Source organism: Rhopalosiphum maidis, chromosome 1 (genome assembly GCF_003676215.2).
Source record: "Rhopalosiphum maidis isolate BTI-1 chromosome 1, ASM367621v3, whole genome shotgun sequence".
NCBI lineage: Eukaryota > Metazoa > Arthropoda > Insecta > Hemiptera > Aphididae > Rhopalosiphum > Rhopalosiphum maidis.
Window position 1 is genome coordinate 37,307,905 of NC_040877.1, and position 22,145 is coordinate 37,330,049.

General features: G+C 29.4%; 1 protein-coding gene across 1 annotated transcript; it reads left to right on the forward strand.

Moving 5' to 3' along the window:
• Positions 1 to 1,521: 1,521 nt before the first annotated feature.
• LOC113549360 (protein FAM151B) lies at positions 1,522 to 21,626 on the forward strand. Its single transcript, XM_026950620.1, has 6 exons — positions 1,522 to 1,601; positions 10,764 to 10,833; positions 10,995 to 11,066; positions 19,163 to 19,401; positions 20,834 to 20,999; positions 21,150 to 21,626. Exons 1-6 carry the CDS (start codon positions 1,596 to 1,598, stop codon positions 21,530 to 21,532), a joined length of 936 nt encoding a protein of 311 aa, XP_026806421.1. The 5' UTR covers positions 1,522 to 1,595; the 3' UTR covers positions 21,533 to 21,626.
• The last annotated feature ends 519 nt before the right edge of the window (positions 21,627 to 22,145 follow it).

The window sequence follows — 22,145 nt, forward strand, 5'->3', positions numbered from 1 at the left end:
ATAATATGAATAATTATTTTACTTTTTGTAATTACATACCTAGAAATCAAGAGACCAGAATTTAATCAACAGATACCCGCAAAATGTGATCCCAGACATATTCTATCTTTGTAATTCGGAACGCAATACTACAACTATGGCTTAACTATTGGAAGAAAATAGACATAATTTTAGTCAAAAATAACGTGGAGGAAAATGAAAACCAACCTTTTTTTTTTTTTGAGGAAAATGGACAGTGGAGGAAAACGGTATCTTGTTTTTGGAAAAAAATGGCCAATCATTAGATAAGTTTATTTTTTTTATTAATTTATGTTTTAATTTGTTAGAAAATGTATTTAATATTTGTGTTAAATATTTCAAGACAAGCAAGTGGGATAACAACCTTAATGTTACACTTAAACCTAAAACATATTATTCATATTATAGAGTAATACATTTTAGAATACGTTACTTACATACAATTTTAAATTATATGACAATATGAGAATGTATGTTAAAATCTTATATACATTTTTTAAACAATATATGATAACTTGGTTTATTTAAATGTATATTATACGTGATTCAAAATTGATGTTACAGCCATTTTATCATATAAATATTAATAATAGAAAAAAAGTTTTAATACAAAAGATTTTTATTTAGAAATATCAAAAATTATAAGTAATTTTTATATTTTTTTTTTACAATATTTCAGGGGGAGGGACAACTTGAGAAACTAAAATGAGAACCTATAATTTTCTTGCAATAATAATGCGAAGAATGTTTTCGAACTATTTGGATATATAAAAATCAAAATTCGAACGAGTAGCTACAATGAGTTATAAGTATTTAATGTTAATAGATAAACATTTTACGGGGTATCTCTGTATCATTCCACTCTGCTCATATATACTTTAAATACTTATAACTCGTAAATAATTATTACTTGCCCAAATTTTTATTTTTGTGTATTCAAATATTCCGAAATAAATTCTGCACATTAAGATTGCAAGAAAATTATAGGTTCCTTTTCGAGTTTCTAAAATTGACCCCCCTCCCCTAAAATATTGTAAAAAAAAATATAAAAATTACTTATCATTTTTGGTATTTCTAGATAAATAACGTTTGTATTAAATATTTTTCTCTATTATTCATATTTATGTGATAAAATGGTTGGACAGGTACACATTATATAACTTTAAGTTAAAACTTTGATCCTACTCTAATATTATTGAAAAATTGGCAATAGAAAATAATATAATTATTATCAATTATTTTTTAATCTAATAAGTATTATAACGATAAACTAATCCCAATACATTTTATCATAGTAAGCTATAAAAAAATAATATTTTTTCGATCCTATATTTTAGTTTTTTCCTTAAGTGCTTGTTGGGTGCTTATAACTTTATAAGTGTTTTCAAAATAATCAGTTTAAAATATTAAAAATATTATCTTTTATTAAAAACATACGTAGTATAAATTAATTGTATCTTTAAATGTTACCAAATTACCAATTTGTATAACCTAACCAGTCAGCCAGAGTAACATTATTTGTGAAAATCAAACGGACTATAGAACACAATATCATAGAGGAACTATAAACTACTACAATGCAGGTTTTTATTACATTATAATTATTTTAGACAATAGACATATTTTTTTTTTTATTATAAAAAACAATATTTACAATCAGCACCTATACGAAAATTGATTGTAAAATGTACCTAAGTAAAACTTTAAAAGTGCAGATTTAATTAGATATATCGGTGGTAACTTAACCTTGAAGTAAAATGCGGATAGAAACCCAAATATGTTGATAATAGTTCCATCAAAATGAATTGTGTATGTACTTTCATACATACAACAATGTGAACCGTAAAAGGTAACTAGGTAGTAACTAGGTATATATTTGTTTTTACGTGTATTAAATAGGTACTTTGTCAAAGCGAGAAGTAAAATCTTTATAATGCACTAATTGAATGCGTTTTCTGATAGTTCAACCTTGGTAGTATAAATAATGTTTAGTTCGAATCTGTTAAAATTAATTAATTAAACAACATGACACGATTGACACGTTATACATATAATAGATAAATATGTATACAATGCAATTATATGATATTTTTGTAATAATATTATATAAAAACAATATATTCGAATTGGTAACGGACACTTTGATCATTATGACTAGAATATTGCCCACAGAAAATATTTTTAATAAAATGTTTCAATATTTTACAGCTTTATATATTTGATTAAGCAAACAACTGAATTTCATCATTTACAAGAAACTTAATCATTAAACATATAGTTTAAAATGAATAAAATAACAAGAGATGTTCTATACTCAAATTGCATAATAGGAGTTCATATTTTAATTTGAAAAATGTTAGATGTGTTCCTACATATAAAAAAACGAATAAACAAAATATTATATTCAAATACCTACTTACTGTTATCAGTTTGTCAAGTAGGTATTTGATTCGCATAGGATAACTTTGGACATTATATTGATTATAATTCTCGATGCAATCGGTTCATTGATATCTAAGTCAAAAAAATTAAAAACCAAATGGTTTTTTAATTTTTAAATAGTAAATCGTAATGTAACATTATAGAGCATAGGAGCTAAGTATATGAGTTATTAATCTTAAATTACTAAATAATGATAATAGTCCATTCCTCTAGTGATCAAGCCATATTGGGTTAAAAGACATGTAGATATGATGATTTGAAAAATATTAGTAATTAATATTAAGCAATTTAAAAATATTTGCTGGTATAATAATACTCAGCTATAGCACATATTCATTGTGTTAATGTAAAACATTATTAAGTACTAATAAATACTAAAGTTAAACAACTCAGAAATTTTTAGATTAAATGTAAATTTATATACGAGTACATTAACATTTAAAAAAACTCATCTGATAAACGATCTACAGCAAAAATGAGTGGTTCTCGAATTTTAAAATACAAGTTTTTATAAACACAAAATACACTTTAAATTACATAATATTATATATTTGAAAATATGGTTTTAAGGATTTGAGTATTCTAAAAAATCATAATAAAAACTAGAATTTGAATAAATGCATCATAATGTGGATTATTATAAATAAATAGGACTAATTATTATTATTGGTGAATCACTCTGTATAATTAGAATAATAAGATAAATACCTATACTTTACCTTTCACTGATATTTTACTCAAAACAACTAGATGTTGAGAATTTTAGATGTAGCCAAGATATTATTTAATGATTATAATGTCTATGCCGTATAGTTATAATAGCTATATGTATAGATTATCCTGATATGACGTGGTTTTTTTTTTTATCAAAGTTATCGTATTACCTAAATGTACTAATGTAGAGCATTTAGATTTTGTCATCAGTTGGGAGAAATTACTGATGCAAAAATATTATTACTTGAATACAGTTAAGTCAATGAGGAGTGAAATAAAAAGTTTTAGAACTCAACGGTCTAACGAGCGGGTCACAATTACACTCAATCGGTGGAATCCCGTTGACCACGGTCCATAATTTTTAACAACCCGACTGAACATAGTGAAACGAATGCAAAGTTGTCAATTTTTCATGAATATTATTGAATATTCGTCAATTGTTGTGCTTTACGATCGATAATCCTTAAGTCAGAATACATGTAAGCATCGATGATGTTCGCCGTGCACACAAGTGGTGTAGGACTGGCTCATGTCTATCTGTATGAATGTATGATTATTATTTTGTTATCAAAACATTCTAAACATAATATTATAGTCTATTTTTGTGATTTTTGAGAAAAACGCTATATTGTGTTAATTCGAATTTTTGGATTGTTAGCTAAGAGTAACTTTGACTCAATTATCTGTCATTATAGTAGTTAGTCGTAGTTCATTGTTAGTCGTTACATCTTTTTATTTTAAGTCAAAGATAACTTCATACACGGCGAATGCGATGAAAAATTGCATTGAAATTAAAATTATTTTGCCGGAAAGAGGAAAGAATTGGCAAATGTTAGAGTTTTTAAGTATAGATGTATTGAGTTCATAATAACAACAATATGACATTGAAATATATGAAAATTGAGAAATAAGTAGGTAAATCTTACTAAATATTGATAAATATTTATTTCATAAATAATAAAAACGTCAATCTTGTATACGTGTTTCTGTGTTCTATCGTATTGTATTTTGATATTTTTTTTGATTCTTATTGTATAATTGTATCTGTGTTCAATTGGGTTGTAGCTCTCGCAACACACATATATAAAATGTATATTATTTTGTTGTATTGGATACCTAATATACCTAAGTATATTATGTATCTACATTTATTTACTATTATATCGTTATATGTACTTATAATAATATACCTATATAAATATTTATCGAGATTCGTGTTGGCAAAAAATAAAAAATTAAGCAATAAACGTGATTTTAATACCTATTGAACATTAGTATGTACATACCTAGCTAACCTAAATAACGTGTTGTATGGTTTTTAAATTAAAATAAGTACTGATGTACTGAAGTAATGTTAATAAAAAATAAGTAATAACAACAGCTTCATTTAATATGACGTCACTTGCGATTGGAAAAAAAAATATATATATAAATATACTTATGAATAATAATTATGATATTACAGGTATACGAATGTTATAAATTATAATGTAAATATTTTATTTATTTCAGTGTAATAAGTAGGTAACAACTAAATCGGTAACAGAAATTTGTTTGAAAGTATAATTAATTTTATTTTGATACACAAATTATATTGGAGATTCAAAATTGCTTAAATTTATAAAAAAATGAATAATATGAAAACATTCGTTTTGAGAACTGATTATATATTTCATAATTCATAGTGAAAAATATATATATATATATATATATATAAATGCAATACAATTTCATAATTAATCTTAAGCCCTCTCAAAATAAATGCATTTTCATGCTCGTGTAATATCAATTCAAAATTAATAAACAATAAAAATTCATGTTGAACAATAAAATGCTGTACGTATAAGTACATATTTAACACCAATACCAACGATATCACAGCAATAGTCATAAGTCCTAACTTCATAAGACATTTTGTAATTTTTACTAATGCTCTGTAAATACTAAATATTAAAGTGTATTTATATTTTATTTCCTAATTTTAAATTGACCTATTTCGTCGTGGATAACACTAATTACAGGCCTTCTTCAGTCAAAATTAAAAGTCGGTATATTATGTACATATTATCTATATTTTTAAAAAAAAATTGTAAACTTAATCTACCAACGACATGAATAAAATCGATTAAACCTTACTATGACAAAAAATCTTTATGCTACACAAGAAGAAAATTTTGAACTTGTGTTAAAATAAACCAATAAAATTAACAAAATATGATCTAATTATTATAATTATAATGTAACATATTATAAATAATTATTTTATTAATTTTAACTTTAATTAAGTAACTGTGACTAATCAAATTTGCTAAGTTGTTATTAAGGTAAATAAAAAAAAAAATTAATTGTAAATAACAAAACATTTAACTTTAATTTTGCTAAAAAAAAAAAACATTAAAACGAGTCTTGAATACTTTCACTTTGTAATAATTTATTAAAAATAATTATTTTGTACAATAAAAAATAAAATAAATATCCAATATAAGGGTTGAACAAAGAGTTTCAGTCCAACCCAATATTTTTTAGCTAGTTGCTTGGTGAATCACTCTGTATAGATGAAACAAGCTGATCATAATGACATTAATACCTCTATGGCTTTATGTAATTCAAAAATTTAACACGCGACATTGTTATTGCATAGTAGTGTCAACTTTATAAGAGGCGATTGTATTTCATCACGACCGTACAAATGTACAATATATATATATATATATACAACTCGTTAGTACCAAAAAAGAATACATATTAATGGGTCGTCATAAATGCGTCCTATTTTTGATTTTTTTGTGTAAATCATAGCCTAAATATTTTTTATTTATACGTAAATTGCGTTTAGTGATATTTTTACAAAATTAATATTTTCATTTTTCATTTTCATTTTTAAATTTAGGATAGTAATTTTATTAAATTAATATTGGTTTTGCTGTTTGTTGATGATTATTAAAAATCCGTAATTAAGTATCTGGTAAAAATGTGTATGATAATTGCCGTACAAAGTTTTAACAAGTATACTTTTGTTTTTGCAATTTATGTACATATTTGTTCTAGTAAATGTTTCTCGTAACCAATTTTTTTTGATTTTTTTTGCATGAAATTTATAAAAATTATAAATTATTTTGCCGATTGAAAATAAACAGAATATACCAAGACGCAATTTATCGAAACCGTTTAAGTTTAAAAATAAATTGAAATCTTGTCACAAATAAAACGGATTCTGTCAAATTTTTAATAATCACCGTATTCAAATTTAAAAATAGATATTAATTAGATTATGACATTTCTTTAACATACTCGATTTTAATTTTAATTTTATAATAATAACTGTTAAATAATAAAAAAAAAACCTACATTTTTGATGATACAAGTTCATCGTGTGGTGTAAAACCAAAACCAGGATCATTTCCACCATAGTTGAAATCTACGCATAAAACACATTTATAGCTCATTATTGTGTATGGTATATAAAAGTAATATAATTTAAAAATAATGTAATATTTAAATTTAAATTAAAAAAATGTCATACGGTTTTATAATAAATCATTGTAAAGAAATACATCAAAGTATGAATAAGTTATAAATTATCTGATATAAATATTAAATGCCCGTTGCTAAATAATAGAAAATCCCATATTCCCATACAATTGCAGGGATTTGAAAACTTTTTACTTTTTATCAATTAAATGTTGAGTTGTATTTATTTATTTACTAAATAAACGCCAATCGGCTTTTACAATGATAATAACAAAGTAGAAGTAAAAATTAGTTTTGATTATAAATAACCATAATGTGCTTTTTATCTGTGTAATTTATAACGATCACAGCATTTAAATTCAATCAGATCAAGATTATATTATATTCCTTAACTAAGTTCGCACATGATATCATATAGGTAGTTACGTTATTAAGAAGATTTACGCTGTATCGTCATTAAGTTAAAATTTCACATTTTAAACGAGTGTATTGAAATTTTGAAATTGTATACATTTTAAATTATAAAATAATAATATATAAATTAATAACGGGAGATTGCTGCGCGTCACCACGAAATGTCCGACGTCCTCGTATAGATTTATATGATATAAGTAAATAAAACTCAGGACGTAATAACTAATAAGAAACAAGTACTATTGGCACTCGACAATTCGTATGAAAATAATTATTAATTTATTTCGATTAAAATATCTAAATATTTTCAGAATCCATGTCGACAATATATCACACGCCGATACCTATAAAGTTACATCATTGTTTCTCAACTCGTATTCGGGTTTTGAACTTTAGAATTTAGACTTTTGAATGATTTGCAACAACTTCAGATTGAAGTCGTTGTATGCAAATAATTTTAGTATACTGTTATTGATTTTTTTTTTTTTTAAATGGTACTAAACGTTAACCGACACTAATCGCTGGGTCTTTAGCCGTTTAGCGTATCATTGTTAAGCCGTCCTTGAGTACTACACACTTAAAACATATAACACACAGCACACGTTGTATTCTGTGATTATTAACGTAAAGTATATTAAATAATATAAGAGATAAATTATAAATATTATTATTATTATTATAATAATAATAATAATAATAATTTTTTTTATTATTATTATTTATTATTATGAATTATCGATTGTTTTTATAATTTAATGTGGCCCAGACAAAACGCACAACACGCTTTTAAAAATATCATTTTAAGTTTTCAAATATTTGTTATACTTTTACGGTTCAACGAATTTGTTTAAAATAATCAGGAGCACCACCATTACACAAGCCATAAGTCTAAGCAAAAATAATTGTATTTATAAATTTATAATAATAATTTTTATTATTATTATGTATTTATCACCTAGACGCCGAAAACGGTGTCATTGCCCTTTGATGCATACACAAACATTGTCGACATGAGGTCGCGCGTGGACAACACTATATATACACGTAGGTACTACATAATAATAATATAATATAATAAGAATTTATCTACTATTTATGTATAGTAATAACATTATATCGATCGACACTCGGCCAAATTTACTGGTGATTCTCGTTTGCCCACCAGTACACAGTTTTTTACCTGCAGTAAACTGACAACTAATTTGCATACAACGAAAAACGTAAAAACCCGTTATTAAAATTTTATCCTGAAAAATGACTACTAATTTGCATAAATAGAGCCGTGCTGTTATGATTTGGCACTCGGAACAAAATTTAAAAATGTTCGCACCCATCTCCATTAATTTATTATTTAATCTTCTTCAACTTACTTGGTATTATCGTATTGATATTTTATTATGGATACATTTTTAAACGTTTTTGTAAAAATTTAGTAAATGGTGTAATATTACTGTAATAAAAATAATAGAAAAAATTCTATGATTATAAGTAAACGTTATTTAAGTATGATGATTATATATATAATATATATTTCAAAATTGAATCTTTCTCGATTTGATTGAAGCGAAATCTTCCATAACGTCATGAAAATCGATATTGTTTGTTATTTTATTTTCACATTGTAGTATGACTGAGTTAGTGAATATTTTTTGGGATATTGTTGATCGTATGTATGTTATTATCTCAATTTTAATTTATTAAAGGAACGTTCTCCGACAGTAACAAGCACAGTTAGATACAATCTATATTCAACTGCAAAGTTTGGACAAGTTGAATCAAGTTCATATCTCATATGATTTTATTGCATTATTTGCATTTAAAATATTTTTTAAAAAAGTTTTGTCTTGTAATATTACTTTTGTTTGACATTTAAAAAATTATAGTTCGTTAATTATTTTTGGACCTGATGTCATCTTAATCGTATTTTATTGATAAGTTAGCTGCATATTTATTCAATGTTTCAACTGTTGTTATACATAGTGAATGGCCAGAAAGGAATTCAAAATCATTGCGACGATTGTACTAAAACCCATATTTTGTTAGAGATGATTTGTTAAGATATTGCTGTATAGTATTATATTAAATCGGGCGATGAACTTTTTGACGGCCCCATAAAATGTTCGACTGAGGCACAGACCCCCTTGTCCCGCCTCCGAGGCACGGCTTTCAACTATATTATTAAAGCCCATTCTTAATTTTAACCAATATATTGTAGCTTGCAGTACCTAATGCAATAAATGACAAAATTCATCTCGGACACTTCGTTAGGACACACGTTTTACCTATTAATTGAATCGAGTATAATTAAGTTACACATTTTTCTGATGATAATTCGGCTACGTTTTGAGTTATTATATATTTCTATATGCCTATTTTAGTTGTACATGTGATGATAGCGAGACACGAGTATTTCATTGTAAGTTATTTTTTTAGTTTTAGTAGACTTTTCCCATAGTTTATGTAGCTACACAAACGAGATATACCGTTCTACGTTTGAATCATTTAAACGCAGGTATCAACAATTCGTGTGCACAATCGAGTTTTCCATTTGTGCGCAAACGACTCGCAAAAAAGGGTTAATGTACGCAAACGGGTATCGCCCGGATCTGCGTGCCACGTGGTCAGTATTATTTTACAACCTACGTGTGGATACCTGTGAAGGTTACGCAATAGCCACAGGCTATATTAATTTTACCGTATTATATATTATATAAAGGAATGGAATAATACTTTTAGAGTTGAGCCTAGATTGAGCCTCTTTTTCAAATGACTCACTGCAAAATGTGTTAGGTATATGAGAATAATCTTTTCAGTTTGTGGCATAAAAAATGAAAATGTTCAAAAATATCAACTGTAGGTAAATCAATAAATGTATGTTTATTTTTTAATCCTATCAAGGAATTGTTTATTATTATCAAAAAAAAACCAACTCCTCCTGGTATGAATAAAATATTTTACCAATATTGAATGTTTTTATAATAGGTACGTAATTCGCAACGAAAAGATAAATTACAATATATTTCTCATATAATAATTAATATTAATTATTTATTAAAATGAAAAATTTTAAAACTAAAACGTGGTCTATATTTAACGTTTTAAATTCACTAATTTTATTATTGAGAGTTAGAATATGTTCCACACTACTACTAAACGTGTACACGCATGTGCACTTACAATGTCTACACAGAGCTATTCCAGTGATACCCAACCCGTGATCTATCGTAAATTTAAAAAAAAATACAATTATGTCTAAGATATTTTAATTTCCTTTTTTTGTGTTATCTTATATTTTATGTTTGTGTTATTGGTGGTCCCAAATACATAATATTTTAGTATAGAATGAATTATAAAGACATTATTTTTGTAATATAAATATATCATAATTTAATTTTGTGTGGTTTTATTAAATTAATAAAAATTAATTTTAAATTAAATATGTATAGCAACTAAATTGTTGTTAATCAATGTTTGAAAATATTGTACGCGGGAAAAAAATTGGTGTAGTTATGATAATAACGGCCGATAGGATCGTCACGATCGCGGTTCACTTTTCGCTGGCTGTATTATAAAGAGAAAAGGTTGGGCGGCACTGTTCTAGACATTTGTCTTGGTTACCGAAACGATAAATAAAAAATGCCAGTGTACGATCTAATGGCAAGTCTACCGAACGGCATTTCACGTAGACCTTCTTGAAATTTCAGATGAACTTGACGCTGTTCGTTGATTTTATCTTGGATGTGATAATGCAGGTGTTCACCACACAGACGAACCGTAAGTACACTGACTGCACGCACATATGTATATAATAGGTATATAAAAAAAAAAAATAAACAACTGTTGTGTATTGATGAGCAGAGATGGGTAAAGACCTCGGAAATCCAGTTTTGAACAATTGTTTTGATCGGTGGTTTTTTTTTTTTTTGTTCTTGCAGAAACGAGTTTGATAACAGCCACCTGGGATCATGCGATCAATTCCAAGGTCAAGCTACAGAGCGCCTTGACGAGTAAGTGGTTTTTAGCAATTTAGCGTGTATATAATATGTTTATAACTGTTGCTTATAATAACTATCATCGAAAATTTATCGTTATGGGAAATAGTTATTCAAGTGTTCCGTATTAGTGTTCTTAAATAATTTATTATAAAACATTTGAAAATGCGCAATATTCATATTTTCAAAGTATGTTTTATTAATTTAAAAAAAACACATCTTTCTAATACGTATTGTGTATAGTATGATAGATTAGAATGAACATTTAATTACTTTATATAAATGTATTATAATTACTTTAAATATAAATACTTTGTTTTTATTAATGGTGGTATATTTTTTAATTATATATTATAAAAAATATCATTAATAACAACTATAGACAATAGAACAGGGGATCCAACCTACGGCCCACCAACGTTTTTGAACCGGCCAGCTAATTAATATTTTGAAAATATATTAGTTTTAATTGTTTTTATTTTATATAATTAGTTAAATAAAATTAATTTATACATTTTTTCATTTGATGCAATTTATACAACAACTTATTATAGTCATACTTATATACTAATATTAGCTAATAATTGAAAAACTTGTCGATTACACTTATTTGACTTACAGTGTATTCGCACAGTTGCGTTTTGGCTAGATAATATTTAACAGTCGACTCTGAAATAATAATGATGCTATCGTGATCGGTGGGTTTTACTAACTATGCAAGTACACTGTAATATTGCAGGTATATAATATTGAATTTTAATTTAACATAATTTTCATTACCTAACCGTGATGAAAAAACGTATTTCAGATTTGGCCCAACGTAAAAAAAATAGTTGGAAACCTATTAGCGAGTATTAAAACCTAGTATAAATAGTATACTGATCAAAATTAATATATATATATATCATCTGTTCATCAGTTAGGTATTTAATAATAACGATTAAAATAAAATATAAGTTTTGAAATTAAAATTGTAATTAGATATAACTGTAAAAATTTCATAAAAGTAATAATCGATTTTTGAGTCTAGTAAAAATAAAATAAATATTGGGTTAAAAATGAGGTATTTATTAGTTATCTATGATATATATACATTTTTTATTAAAAAAAATCAAACATAATACATTATGGATTAGATATTATAATTAGTTACAAATTGTATTAATTATACCTATACCTCCTGTACGCTTATGCAATTTATGTTGGAGATAGTGAGTTATGATTACTATTAAATATTAATAAATATAAATATAATATAAATGATAATATTAATACATAATATTACTTAAAAGGTAAAAGATAGGCTAGTGGGTATCACTCTACTCAGAGGCGGACGCAGGAAAAAATTTCCGGGGGGGGGGTTAAAAAATAAGAATAATTACCGTTATTTTGAAATAATATTATTAATTATTAGAAATTAATCATCCATTCATTTTTTTAGGAGGGGGGGGATTAACCCTCAAAACCCCTCCTTGCGTCCACCACTGACTCTACTGTAAATTAGGTATCGAGTTGGTCACAGTTAAGGATATTTTAAATTTGAATTCATGAATACGATAAACGATTATCAACGGAGGCGGTCTGTTATCCTATATCATTAAGTACATTTCATGATTTATTATTTGATATTTAAATTAAACCAATTTATTTACATACTTAAACATACATTAAAAACAGATTTAAATCACAAATCTAGTGTGGACGACTTTTTTACCTACGCATTATCAATATATGCGATTCTTCACTCATCCCATATACTAATTGTGCAAATTTTGTTGTAGGTACAATTTGTATATTTCAAATAAAGGAAAAATAAACAATTTTATTTTGACAAACAACGATCTGTTATGCACATTTTAACAATATGCAGTTGTTGTTATGAGTATATTTGGAAGTTGTCAGTAGATTATTGTGATTTGTGGGTGAAGTCGGTATTCAGTGATACCAATTCAGTATTTTTTTTTTTATTAAAATTATTATAACTTACAAAAATTAAATTATAAAAATTATACACGGTTATCTATCTCTTTTAAGAGGCCGCAACACCTGCATGTGTTGTCTCCGTCTTACATGTACGTAACATAACAAATTTATGCTCAGCAGATCACGTTTAGCTCCGTTAGTTTAAAAATTAGAGTGAATCGACCTACTATGAAACTTGATGGTTAGAACATTATCTGTGTTTGTATGTTGGTTTTTTACGATTATTAAGTTTTTAAATGAGTTATGAGCATTTTTAATTTACGTTATGTTATATACGCATAACTTGCTAAAAAATTGAACTATCTGAAAAAACAACATACAAACACAGATAATTTTCTTACCATCAAGTTTCATGATAGGTCGATTCACTCTAAATTTTTAAACTGACGGAGCTAAACGTGATCTGCTGAGCACACATTTGCTATGTTACGTACTTGTAAGACAGAGACAACACATGCGGGTGTGACGCCCTCTTAAGCTATAAGCTTGTATTACAGATAAAGGGCAATACAATCTTAGCTAAAATTTATATATACATGCATAGCAAATTAACGACAGAAAAAGAAATAAGTATAGGTATACAAAATACAAATAGTAAACAATTTAGACACAGCAAGACAGCAATATAAGTTATAAAATACGAGTATATACATCAGAATATCCGATATATTATTATTTATAAAATATAAAATCCGCCCGGATCCATTAGTCCGGTGGTATAAATCGTGTGTATTATAAAATCAGGGCAGGGCATTTATAAGAACTAAAAAACGCAAGAATATGCCACAGAAAACGTAATTATTATATTGTATTATATACAGTAAAAACATAGAAATGTGCACATGTTTTAGATTAATTATACATTATTAAAAAAAAAAAAAAAAGTTTTTCGGAAAAACCACACAAATAATCGAATAAATTGAATATAATTTATCATTTGGAAACTTGTATCAGAAACTTGTCGCCATTCGCCAAAAAATATTCTAAATTCTAATACATATTGTCGAATAGTCGATTGAAAAAAGTTAAACGAGTAACATAATATAACAGTATGTGTTTATAATATCGAACGAGACTTAGAGGACGATAGCTATAATGGATGTATAAACATAACATCTATAAACGGACAATACGAATTGAAATCGTTTCGGTTTCGTCGACAAACGGAATATAAATGTGAAACGAAAAAACCGTTAAACGAAATACCACGTTGCTGTGTGATCGTTTTTACTATTAGAATATTTATAAGAAAACGCCGTACAATACAACAAAAGACAATTATCACAAACACGAATCATAACAGCCAGATGTGCGCGCTCCTCATAAATTTGTTGATTATTTTGAAATCGACGTTGGACAACAGGTCGCGAACGTTCTTCAGGTACTTCTCGGCGGCGCTAATGTTGCTGTCGACCAGAGCGATCAGCTCGATGAACGTTTTCGGCCTGTCCGCGGCCGCTTCGTCCGCCACGGCCGTCCAGTCGGTGGCCGTCGGACCGAACAGTCCGTCGCCCAACTCGGCCATGTGCGTCTCGATGGCGCGCCTCGCCAACCGGAACCCGCGGTCGTCGCGCGCCGGGTTGGCGGCCACCTCGACCAGCGTCCGGTAACACGACCTGTCCGGGCCCAGCGCCAAGTACGACTTGTACTTGTCCAGCAGCGCACTCACCGACATCCACGTGAGCTCGTACTCGCCCACCGGAACCCCGTTGCCGCCGTTCGGATCACCGACGTCGTCGGCGGCGGCGGCGGCGTTGGCGGCCACAACGGTGGCGGCAGCTTTCGCACGGGCCACGGGGTGGGCCGTGGCCAGCAGCCGGTGGCTGCGACAGTGTTCGACGTGCACGAGCACGTGACCCATCAGCGTTACGAGCACGGCGGCGATGAACTTCTTCTGGTACGTGACCAGTTCGCGCGTGCCGAACACCCATTTGCGGACGGCCGCGCGGTACACGGCCGACAGCCGTTCGGCGGCCGACCGCCAGTCGACGCCCACGCCCGCGGGCATGACGCCGCTAGTGCGGAGCGCGTCTTCGTCGGCCGCCACGTCGTTGAGGTACAGACAGCGCGGCGCGAAGTCCTCCTCGTGTATGCCGCCGTCCCTGAGCAGGTCGGGCCGCCGCTGCACGACGGCCGTCACGTTCTCCAGCACGTACTTCTCGAACAACACCTGATCGCGCCACGGCCACCAGCCGGTCGCGCCGCCCACGCCCCGCGCCTTGCACAGGGCCAGGTACCGGTTCAGCTCGCGGCTGACGTGGTCGACGGCCCGGACCAGCCACCGGACGCCGCACTTCGGCCGGCCGGCCGCCGACAGTTGTTGACCGCGCGCCCCGTTGGCGTACAGGTCGAGCAGCCACAGCCACCGGGCCGTGGGCTCCGGCCGGCTGCTGGCCACGAACAGCATGCGCGTCACCAGCGGCCCGTAACCGGCGGCCAGCTGCACGGCGGCCGCCGCGTCCCGGCTGCGGGCCAGCGTGTCGCGCACCGTCCGCACGTGGATGGCCGCGTTGTGGGCGCACGCGCACTGGAATTCGTCCACCGAGCCCGACACCGCGTACACCGCGGCGTACTGCTGCAGCACCGCCAACAATATCAATCGCAATCGAACCGGAGGCTTCATGTCCTCGGTGCAGTCGTCACGTACGGGTAACGTTCGGTTATTAGGTATTTGGTATTTGGTCGGGTCGGGTATAATGTATCGCGTGGCGCATTCGAGTTCGCGGGTTGAAATAACGAAAACGACACGGCCGACGCTGCTTACGGGTGCCGCTGCACTGATTTCGCTATTTTAGATTGTCGTCGTTTTCTATATCGATCGTCGGTAGGCACAGCGTTTTACGATATTTTTTCAGACGTTGTTTGCACACCCACCGGGCCCCGTACAGCAGTGCTTTACGGCAATAATAATATGGTTGTGCGTGTACATATATACAGAGCGTGCCCGGGTATCGCGCGCATACTTTGAGGACGATCTCGTCAACAGTCGGCGAGCGGAATCAAAAACCGATATTTCGCGGTGTTTTTCTGGCGGGTGTAGTGTGCATACTCTGTACGTATTGCTGAAGATCGGTCCGATTTGGGAGATAAGTCCCAATAACGCTAAAATATTAAAAATCGTTTGTTTATGTCATTATAGTTGATTTGCATTTTGTGTAGGGAGATTTAGCCCCCCACCACACACACACACACATTAAATTCAGTCAAATCTCACGCGGTAGTTATGTAATTATATTCGTTGACACATATACGAGGGTTTTGGGAAATTGCAAAATTATCACAGTGTGTCATTATTATTGTAATATGTTTGCATAAACATTAAAATTGAACAAAGTTATCACCATAAGTAAGACCAAAACGAAAAATCGTTTTCAATTCCACTAACTGATATTATTTATTTATTTATGTATAATAAACGGATATTAACACTTTAGCAATTAGAATAATTATAAGTACAGTTCAGCTTATCTTATAATATATTTTGGATACAAAAAGAAACAAAAATTATTATGGTAATATTCAATAGCTAAAGAAAGAATAAATACATAGTACAGTAAAACTCATTAATTAACAATCAATGGTTACACAAAGAGAAAAGATAAGAATAAAAAATAATAATAATATTTAAACAGGAGAATTTAAATTTAAAGCAAAATAAACATTTTGTCTAATTACAAAACGCGACATAGCAAAAAAATCAACATGATCCATTATACTGTTAGCCAAAGATAGTGCTATGGGAAAAAAAACGAGGTGGAAGTATAATTATTTTTGGAAACAATGAAAAAAATTAGATTTTCTTAATACGTGAGTTTGTACATTAAAACCAATGTGAGACAATAATTCGGGAGAATAAATGAATAAATAAGACCATTTAATAAGTCAAATAAGAACATAGTATCCGCAACATTTCTCCTCAAATCACAAGACGCAATCCCCAATTGGGAAATCTGCAATTTATATGATTCTTTTGTAATAGGTATATTTAATTATATTATGATGAGATCGTTCTCAATTTTGTACGGGAAACGAAGAAAACGCTCTGTATATACGATATATCGATGGTAGCACGTCTCGTTGTTTGTTTTTCAATCGTGCGCATTTCCTCGTTTGAGTATACTTACAAAATGTACCTAAGTACTATCGATTATAATGACAGTGTAATAATATGTACAGTACAACACAATGCATACAACAAATACGGGTATACAGAGTGCTTTTATTACTAGAAATATTTTACGCCTAAGTATTGAAAATTTAAAAATGAAATACTTATCTGAAATTGCGTCCATCTATGAAATTTTTCCCACTTTAATTCTAATCGTGAAAATAATCTGGTACTTATTTGAAAATGAAAAAGTAATTATCAAGACTTTTCCATTGAGTATTCACATATTGAATTTTAACCAAGAGGCAAATATGTGGGTCATGGAACCCAAATTATGTTTAGGAAAACAATTTTATAAAATGTAATGTAATGTAAAATTAATCTATAATCTTTAAATAGTACATTTTGTTTATCAGACCTTATTACATTTTTTGTCTTGCAATTGCAGATTAAGAAATGTTCGTAAAATAAATAAAAAATAACACGTTAACGTGTAGTTATCGCGCAATATTACAATAATAAAATTGAATTTATCGGAAAATCGAATAGACGATGATAACCGATAACCATAAGTACCAAACATTCTATATTCTATTATTATTGCTACCGCTTGTGTAGTTATATTTCAAAAATATTTTGAAATTATTTTAATTTAAAATAATCAGAAAAATATCTGCCTATACACAATTTATATTACTCAAACGTGTAAATTCTGTGTGAACACTACATTTGTTTAATGTTATTATTACAACTTACAATATATTACTACTAGGACTATGATGTACAAAGACCGCAGAACTTTTTTTAGTTTTTATTAATTAAGATAACTTTAATTTTTAAAGGTTTAGTAAATATAGTTAAGTTTCTTAAAATATCAATTCCCTGTGAGATACATTCAAATAATATTGTTACCACTGTATCCCCATCTCATAATAGAAAATATTTTTTCATTATCAACTATAGGTAATTAATTTTAGATTACACTTCAATCCGTTTAAAAAAAAAATTTCTCTCAAATGTAATAATTGTATTTACATTTAAAACGAACAATTTGTCAATTAATCATTAAATCTATACATTTAGTATCAAAATTGTTACTGAAATATGTTCGTTAATTATCTTAAATTATAATTATAGGTAATTTAAAAAATTGACACATTTAATAAATATATTTTTTTATAACAATTTAAATAAAAAATAATAATTTTTTAAATAATTATAATAGTAAGAAAGGGTGGTTCTAATTTTAAAGAAAAAGTCTGTTTGTTGAAACACTATACAATCCTTAATAAACATGTACAATTTAAGTGTTTAAAAATATATAAGTAGTCTTTCAGTATACTATAATTATACCAACACAAAAATTCTAAAAATTAGAATTTAAATAAATTTATTATTAAAGAAAAACGTTGGAATAAGTAATTTGTTTGCTTGATATGCCCTGTATATATTATTTGCTATACATTACGTAATTGTATAATATTATGTTATGACGTGGTGACACCAATATAATAAAACACATGAATTTTGAATTTCACATCGAAATATGGTACCTAATTTTTAATTTTTGTTAAAATAACTATGAATGTTATAATCATAAATATAAATAATATAATATTATTATAATTGACATTTAATATTTCTTATTCTTACTCGTAATCTTCGTTTTCATTCTACTCCTATAATTTGTTTTTTATTTTAATGCTATTTTCCGTTAAATTTGAATTAAAGTATTATTGAATATTTTTTTTAACCGTCAATATTAAAATTTACCTACCTACATTTGTTCTTTAATAATTAATTAAAAAGTAATAAAAACAACATTGTAGGTATATTTTATCATTATTAGATACATAAGTTATTCAAATCGTAATTGCAGAAATAAAAATAATATTGTCACAAATCGTCAATATATTAAACAAACATCAAACGTATTTAACTTATCGATATTTGATGGATGCAAAAAAAAAATTACTATCTAATAATAAATTAACTAATTAACTTGAAATATTGTCTATAGGTAAATCCACAATGATAGAAGCTGATGTTATTACTGGTCATTTGATCGATGAACCTCAAACAGAAGGAGAGAAAACTGACCGAATACCAATAATGGGTCATCCTCCTTCCATAACTTCAGACTTGAGTCTTCAAGAATTTTTAAACGCATGGAACAATTCTGATAAAACTATAAAGCTTGATTTCAAATCAACCGAAGCATTTAAACTAGCCTCGCCAATCATTGAAAATACTTATAAAGTAAGTATCTTTTAACAGAATTGCGGCACCTCGCGAAGAATGATTAATTATTCATTTATTCATGTTTTATGTTAGTAGTGATCATCAAGGCTGGGTATCAACGAATTAAAAATTAAAATCAAGTCAAAACGTTAAGTTAATTAACTCGTTACATTTTTTTCCAAATTAACTTTTAACTTAATAAGTTATTTTTTTTTAAGATTAACGTGATAACTTCAAGTTAATTTTGTTCAAAACTATCTAAATTAAGTTAATTTTTATCTGAAGAATAATGCAAGAATAATTAAAAATTTTAGGATTTACTTTAGAAAATCAGATTTATCGGTAGCTAGTTGGTACTTTGATGTATCATTTTAAATTTCCCTGGTAATTTTCTTGAACGTAAAGAAAAACTATCTAATAAACAATATTATTCTTATGGAATTTTTTAATTTTGCAAATGAGAAAATTTTAACATTAAACTAAGTTAAGTTACTTTTTTTTTTAAAGTTAATTTTTAACTTAACGAGTTAAAAAAAATCGTTAACTTGTCCAGACTTAGATCATAATTATCTACAAAGATACGTCGGCATACTTTAAGTTTAATATCATCAATAAATAGCTCAACACTTAACATGTTAATGATGTTCTAATACAAATAGTTTAGTTTAAAAATTAAAAAAAAAAATCAGACAGAATATAATAGCAACGATAAATAAGCTTGTGATAATAATTGGTACGACAATAAATTTAATTAATTACTGAAAACGTTTAAAAATCAAAGTTGTAATTATGTTGTCTATTGAAATGTATATAATTTAAACCTTTGACGTTAAGTAATAATTGAAATGTTCTTAGCGTGTAAAATAATTTTGATATGAATGATATGATGTATGAGCAAGGTTATCATGCTAATAATTCATTGTACCATTTGTACTTATACTAATAGTACAAATTACACAAAATAACACATTTAAGTATTAGTGGTATGCCGGTGCATGTGTATAAATATAAGAGTGTTCTTATTTTATTATAGTTTTATACAATCATTATAATAATAATAAAATTAATACTATGCAGTTGACCCAGTTAGGTTTAATTGATCTAAACGGGATTGTTCTAATTACCTATACGTGTCTTTAATCAATTTTCGTGTAAATTCAACTTAAGAATTAATATTTAGATTAATTATCATAATATAGTATGTGTAATATGGAACGCGATTTGATAAAATTAAAGGATGTATATAATCTTGTATAAATAACGTATACGTGCGATATATACTATAGTGATTATTTTAATGGTTATTATTATCGTGTGGGTCCACGGGAAAATATGCATCTAAAAAAGTGGCGTGACAATTCATAAGTCCAATCCGATTACCACGTCTTCAGGTTTAATAAGACCATATAATACCTAGTTTATAGTGACTGATTACTTATGATTTTACTAGGATTCGCCTCCAAACCGCCAACCTTGGTTGAATGCAGATATCTTACCTGGTCCCGGTCCAGGAAAAAGTCCCGGAGTAGACGCAGACACTTTCCTGAGAATATCGTCAAAAAGTTTTCCTGATTCAATTTTATCGTTAGGCTGGACTACTGAACGCAACGATAATGGTACCTATAATCGTTTGTATTATACAAATAAGCACGGATTAAATTAATTTTTAACTTAATCATATTATATACTGTGATTTAAGCATACTAAATGCGGCTAACGTGATTGTTATGGCCTATGACGATAAACCCGCATTATGAATTTTTCAGCCAAGTATTCGGAGAATCACATAAACGACATGGTAGACGTACTGTTTAAAAACAAATACATGAAACCTGTGACTTACGCGGTACGAGCGTCGTTTGCAGTCAATTCGATATCGGAACTTCAATATCTGTTGGAGACGTCGCCGGTTGGCTCCACTCTAACCGTCTGGTGTAGTGACCCTAAGGATATCATCAATTATCCAAAACTGGTACAGCTGATAAATACCGTTGGAAAAAATCGAGTGTACCTGGATTTACCTGATGAAATGTCTAAGGTTTTTTCCGAGATGTATTCAACGAGTATTAATAGTATAGCGAGCAATAATGTTGGAAGCCAGTCTTTGTACCTGGCGTCATTACTTGCGCTAAAAAACGTATTCCTTTAAAACTTTTTCCATATCAATTGGGTAAAATAAAAAAACCGATAGAAAAAATACTGTATGATGTGTAAATAAATAAATGTCTTTTGTTATTTTAACATTATAGAACCTTTCAGTTTTCTCAACAATAACATATTAATACCATTCTGCACACCTATACCTATTGTACTTATATAAATATACAATTATATTCTTGACACACACGTGTAATCCCTATAGACACTATTTATGTAATGCGCTACACAAATTTGTAACCATTTTTAACTTAGCATAGATGCAACCTACACACTACCTATGATGACAATTGTTATACTGTCGAAACTCGGAATTCACATCACGGCGAAAAGTGATTCCCAAGTACAGTACTTGTTATACGATATGTATATGTTCAGATAAGAATATAGCTGAAGGCAATTTTAGAAAATATGCATATTTATCAATGCAGGCACGTATACAGGAGGCTTTGAACACCTCCTCCGAAATACTTTCAAAAAATACTTAGACATAGCTATGTAAAATACAATTTCGAATTTGTTTTATTTATTGTATTGTGTAAGATCTGACTAATGACGTTCATGTTCCGCATAACACATATATTATACTTACAATCCTTATACTT